This window comes from Mandrillus leucophaeus, unplaced genomic scaffold (genome assembly GCF_000951045.1).
Source record: "Mandrillus leucophaeus isolate KB7577 unplaced genomic scaffold, Mleu.le_1.0 Scaffold99, whole genome shotgun sequence".
In the NCBI taxonomy this organism is placed as follows: Eukaryota; Metazoa; Chordata; class Mammalia; order Primates; family Cercopithecidae; genus Mandrillus; species Mandrillus leucophaeus.
In genome coordinates, this window is record NW_012110807.1 from 98,833 (window position 1) to 104,496 (window position 5,664).

At 57.4% G+C, this 5,664-nt stretch overlaps 1 protein-coding gene across 1 annotated transcript in view; it reads left to right on the forward strand.

Moving 5' to 3' along the window:
• Nucleotides 1–4,329, forward strand: part of FAM78A (family with sequence similarity 78, member A) — a 24,071-nt gene extending 19,742 nt beyond the window's left edge. The window contains exon 2 of the mRNA XM_011971140.1: nt 1,039–4,329. Within this exon, the coding sequence (XP_011826530.1) occupies nt 1,039–1,567 (529 nt within the window). The 3' untranslated portion in view covers nt 1,568–4,329. The remainder of the gene's footprint in view (nt 1–1,038) is intronic.
• The last annotated feature ends 1,335 nt before the right edge of the window (nt 4,330–5,664 follow it).

Below are 5,664 nucleotides of genomic sequence, written 5' to 3' on the forward strand. Positions count from 1 at the left end.
GATTACAGGCGTCTGCCACCATGACCCACTAATTATTATTATTATTTTTTTTTTGAGACAGACTCTCACTCTGTTGCCCAGGCTGGGGTGCATGGCATAATCTCGGCTCACTGCAACCTCTGCCTCCTGGGTTCAGGTGATTCTCCTGCCTCAGCCTCCTGCATAGTTGGGACTACAGACATGTGCCACCGTGCCTGATTAATTTTTTGTATTTTTTTTAGTAGAGACGGGGTTTCACCATTTTGGCCAGGCTGTTCTCAAACTTCTGACCTCATGATCCGCCTGCCTTGGCTTCCCAAAGTGAATTTTTGTATTTTTAGCAGAGAGGAGGGTTCACCATGTTGGCCAGGCTGGTCTTGAACTCCTAACCTTAAGTGATCCGCCTGCCTCAGCCTCCCAAAGTGCTGGGATTACAGGCGTGAGCCACCATGCCTGGCCAGGAGTGTATTTTTAGCACTAACTTGTTCCTGGGAGTACCCGCTGTGCACATAGGTGAGCAGAAGGCACAGTGGGCGCAGGCTGTCCTGAGCTTCCCTGTTACAGGTGCCTTGGTGGAAACGGGCGCCCGGGTCCCAGGCTCCACCACTTGGCCAAATGTCCTTTGGGAAAGGTAGCGTCACTGTCCACCCCCAGCCCACCCCTTTGCTTTCTGTATCTGCAGCGTGGGGTTGCATGGAGAAGATTGTCTGTGAGCCTCTAATGTTAAATTAAGGGGTCCCCTACAGCCTGGGGTGGGCTCCCAGGTGCTACTGTATCCACGGCCACATGGGAGTGTGGGATCCTGTACGTCCCAAGAGCAACTTGGGCCAGGCCGGCCACCTTTTTCTGTCCGAGGGTTATGATTATAACAGCGGTAGTGATGACAGTGATACTCCCAGCTGTTGTCTGACCCCCTGCCCCCAGAATGTCAAAGGAGACCGGGTGGTCTGCTGGGTCCGTTCCATCCTCAGGGCCCGGGACAGCCCCTGGCCTACCAGGGAGACACAGAAAGCCCTCCTTGAGTGACCGAGTGAGTGAACTGGCCTTCCTTGTCCTCAGGTCCAGCTGGGAGCTCCCCGACCTCCAGGAGGGCAAGATCCAAGCCATCAGCGACTCTGACGGGGTGAACTACCCCTGGTACGGCAACACCACGGAGACCTGCACCATCGTGGGCCCCACCAAGAGAGACTCCAAGTTCATCATCAGCATGAACGACAACTTTTACCCCAGCGTCACGTGGGCCGTGCCCGTCAGCGAGAGCAACGTGGCCAAGCTCACCAACATCTACCGGGACCAGAGCTTCACCACCTGGCTGGTGGCCACCAACACCTCCACCAACGACATGATCATCCTGCAGACGCTCCACTGGCGCATGCAGCTCAGCATCGAGGTGAACCCCAACCGGCCTCTGGGCCAGCGCGCCCGGCTGCGGGAGCCCATCGCCCAGGACCAGCCCAAAATCCTAAGCAAGAACGAACCCATCCCGCCCAGCGCCCTGGTCAAGCCCAATGCCAACGACGCCCAGGTCCTCATGTGGCGGCCCAAGTACGGGCAGCCGCTGGTGGTGATCCCGCCCAAGCACCGGTGACAGCCAGGGCCACCCGCTAGGTTAGACTCGCAAATAATAATACCGCTGAAAACAAAACTCAGACTCACTCTTCAGTCATTCAGCAAGATATGACCATTCTACCCTCTCCAGCGGGCGGATCTCACTGTGCTGAGGCCCCCCGGGAAGGCCTCCCCGGCGCTCGGCACCTGCTTCCTTTCAGGGAGGGGGGAGACCTAAGCGGGACAGACAGACCCCACGTGCGCCCTCAGGGTCACCTCTGGTCTCCTTGCCTCTCCTTTTGCTCACAGCTTCAGTCACTCACCCGTAACAGATTCCCTGAAACACTGCTTTTTCCGTTTTTAAAAAAAACTCCTCTTATAGGGGTTCAGGGGCAGGAGGAGGAGGAGCCGATTAGGAGGGAAGCTCTGGCCCCCGATCAAAGAGACAGATCCGCACTGCTGCCGATTTGTGGCGCTGGCCGGCCTTCCCCCCCGGGTCCCCCTGCCCTCTGTCATGCGGCCTTATGTAGACTTGCTTTGCCAAACTTCTGCCTTAAGCTGAATTTAAAGGAAGAAAACCAGTTGGAGAAAGAAAGCAGGATCTCTTTTCTACCAGACTTTTCCTCTTCTGCTAGAGGTGGAGGGAGGGGTGGGGTCGCCTGTGAGGGTCTCTTGAGCCCTTCTTCCCGGTTGTCTTGGGAGAAGGGTGAGGATGGGCGTTTAGACCTGAAACCAGCTGCTCACTCTTTCTTTTTAGCAGAAACAAAACCACAGGCAGATTCCGCCTGAACAGCCCCTTCTCTCCCTCCACCCCCAGGTCTCATCCCAGCACCGGCGGAGAGGGGCTGTGAGCTCTGGCCAGGGGGTGGCTCTGCCAGCGGCCTGGCCTCTTCTCCCCTCTCTTCCCAGCAGCCTTAACTTCCCTTGGGCGGCTCTAGGAGGAGAGAGGGAGGCTGCTGTGAGCCCAGGGAATTTTCACCCTCTCAGTCCTCAGGACCCACCCCCAGTGGAGTCCCTGGCCCTTCGTCCAGGTGTGTGGTGGTTTCCTTCTCCATCCACACTGGTCCCAAATGCCTGGGGGCCAGCCGCCCGGACCGCCGACACACAGCCTCAGTGTTAGTCTCAAAGGTAAGGAAGGCATTCACATCCCTTCTTGCAGGGCATTTTAAGACTTGAATCAGGTGGGCCCCGGCCCCTGTGGCTGGCCGGCCCCTGGTGTACTGTAAAAGGGCCAAGACAGGGCTCGTTCTCAGGGGCGCCCCTCCCAGGCCTTCGGGGCAGCGGGATGGTGCAGTCAGGCTCTGGGTGCCACACTGATGGCGGTAGAAGTCACCTGAGCTCTAGGGAAGTCTTGGGAGGCAGTCGGCCGAGCCCCTGCTTCCTGTCCTCAAAGAAGTGAATCCAGGCCAAGGGCTGGGAGGCCTGGGTGGGCTCATGGTAGAGAGGGGTCAGAGCCACTCTGGAGGCTGGGCTGGCACAGTGGAGAGTGACAGGTGAGGACAGACGTCTGGAAGCCCATCCCTGGGACCTGCCCTCCCTCGGTCCCAGGTTACTGGAGCCCCAGGGCTTACTTAGTCCTGACCCATCGTGCCAGGGTTCTGGGCAGTGTCTGCCTTGCGGCCACTTGCAGGGGCTATTAGGTGACATCCCACTGAAGCCATGTTCCTTCCAGCTTGCCAAACACACAGCTACCCGCCCGGGGCCCACACTCAGCCTAATAATAATCAAGCACAGAAAACCGTCCATTTAGAAAAATAATCAATTTCTGCTACAGATGAGCCACTTGTAGGAGTCTCCGTGACAGCGTGGGACGGTGTGGGCACCGAGGTCCCTGCCCCGCTCCTTTGTCCACGGGCTGTTGCGTTTATTCAAGGGGTGCTTAATGACCGTTCAGCCTCTGCCGTCTGTCTCCAGGCCCAGCTCGTGCCAGGAGGCTGTCCTGGGATACACTGGGCTGGAGCTGCCGGCTGGCACGGTGCTCAGGGGGCCCCTGGTGGGGGCCAGGACCTCCCCACAGACACTGCAGGTTCTCTTTTGTGAGGATGGAGGCCGTGCCACCCGGAAAGGCAGTAGCCTTGGGGGAACAGCGGGTCCCAGCCGCACGTCTGAGGACGGGTGGGGACGGGGCTGGGACTCGGCCTTCATTCACTGGAGACTTCTCCACTCAGGTCTTTGTTGCACTGAAGCAGGGACAGGACCCTGGGGGTTCAGGAAGCGGGTCTCAGGCTGCCGGGTTCTTCCCAGAAGTGGGACTGGAGAGCGGAATGGAAAGGGGCTTCCTGAGCTGCTGGGGGCTGAAGGACCCCCAAATCTGTATTTCTTGAGTGTGAGCAAACACTCGAGGCAAGAGCCAGCACCCCTCCCACTGCATGCCCGGCCCCTGGCCCACCTTGCCCCCTGACCCACCTTCACCTGTGCCCCTTCTTTCCACCCTTCCTTCCTCATTGAAGAAGGGCTGGGAAGACCCTGGAGAGGCTGCAGGTCTGTCCACAGACACTCAGCTAAGCCCCAGTCTGCTCCCTCAGCCTCCTTGCTCATGTTGGAGCACAGGCCCCAGGCTTCCTGCCTGGGGCCCCAATTCCTCTTATGTCCCCCAGCCCCGCCCTGGCGTGGACATCCACTCACTCCTTCCAGCAATAAGAACCGTCCTTGGTCGTGGAGAGTACTGTGAAACAAACCAATGCACTTACCAGGAGGCACAAGACTCTTGAAGAAGATGTAAAATGAACCTTTTTTTTTTTTTTTAATAAAAAACAAAAAACAAATATTCATAAAGAGAAATAAAATGTAATTTTAAAGTAGGCTTGGCTAGGTCCTGGATGTTTCTGAAGTGCCGATTCACTTTGGGGTGGGTGGCTCAGCGGTGCTGGCTACGGGGGTGAACGTGTTTGGGGGGCAGGAGGATGGGCTGAGGCTGGGATCCTGGTGCTCAGGACCTGGGAACTGGGAGGAGGGAGCTAGCCTTTGAGGCCTGCTCCTTCCAGCTGCCTCTGTTCACAGCACCAGCTCCGGCGAGAGCAGCCCTGCGGTCTCAGCCTTGCACCCACAAATGCCCCTGCCAGTGCCCTGCCTGGAGGGTGGTGGGCTTGGAGGTAGAGCTAGGAATTGGGGGCAGCTTGGCTTTTTGGCGAACAGGTTCTCTTTTGTGAGGATGGAGGCCATGCCACCCAGAAAGGCAGTAGCCCTATGTCAAGGGCAATTAATGTTTAGGTTGACCCTTAACTTGGGCCTGCAAAGGTGTCTTCCTGTGGACAGGCAGGACAGTGTGTCTGGACAGGGGCTCCGTGCCCTGCCCTCAGCCAGCAACCGATGAGGGGTCCTGTGAGGCCCCAGCCTTGAATGGATACCATCTTATAAGTGGCGCTTTCTTGTGTAAGCGTGGGTGGGAGCCCCGGAGGTCCTGGAGTGGCCGTGGGCCCTGAAGGCAGACTACAGGTTCAAGGCCATTTATGTGAGCTTCAGCATGACACTCAGCCCCTCTGAGCCCTACTTACTTTGTATGGAAAATGGAGATTTGGCCAGGTGTGGTAGCTCACACCTGTAATCTCAGTGCTCTGGGAAGCCAAGGTGGGTGGATCATTTGAGGTCAGGAGTTTGAGACCAGCCTGGCCAACATGACAAAAACTCGTCTCTACTAAAAATACAAAAATCAGCCCGGTGTGGTGGTGCGCACCTGTAGTCCCAGCTACTTGGGAGGCTGAGGCAGGAGAACCACTGGAACCCGGGAGGTGGAGGCTGCAGTGAGCTGAGATTGCGCCACTGTGCTCCAGCCTGGGTGACAGAGCGAGACCCTGTCTCAAAAAAAAAAGGAAAAAGAAACTGGAGATTTTCAGAGGAGCTGCCCACTGGCGGATGCAGTGGAAACTCCCTGTTCTACTCTCTTTCTGGGTGCGAACTCATTGAATCCTCATGACAACCCCACAAGGGAGGTGTTACTGCCACCCCCATTTCACAGACGAAGGAACGGGGAGAGTGGACGCCAAGGAGCTGCCTGAGACCACGCAGCTAGGGCAAGGCAGAGCCAGGATTCGAACTCTGGCCACAGAGCACCTCTCGCCATGGCGCACTCTCAGTCTTGAGCCTGAGACTGTGGGGCCATGTGCAGTGTCCAGTAACATTGGTGACTGTTACTGAGAA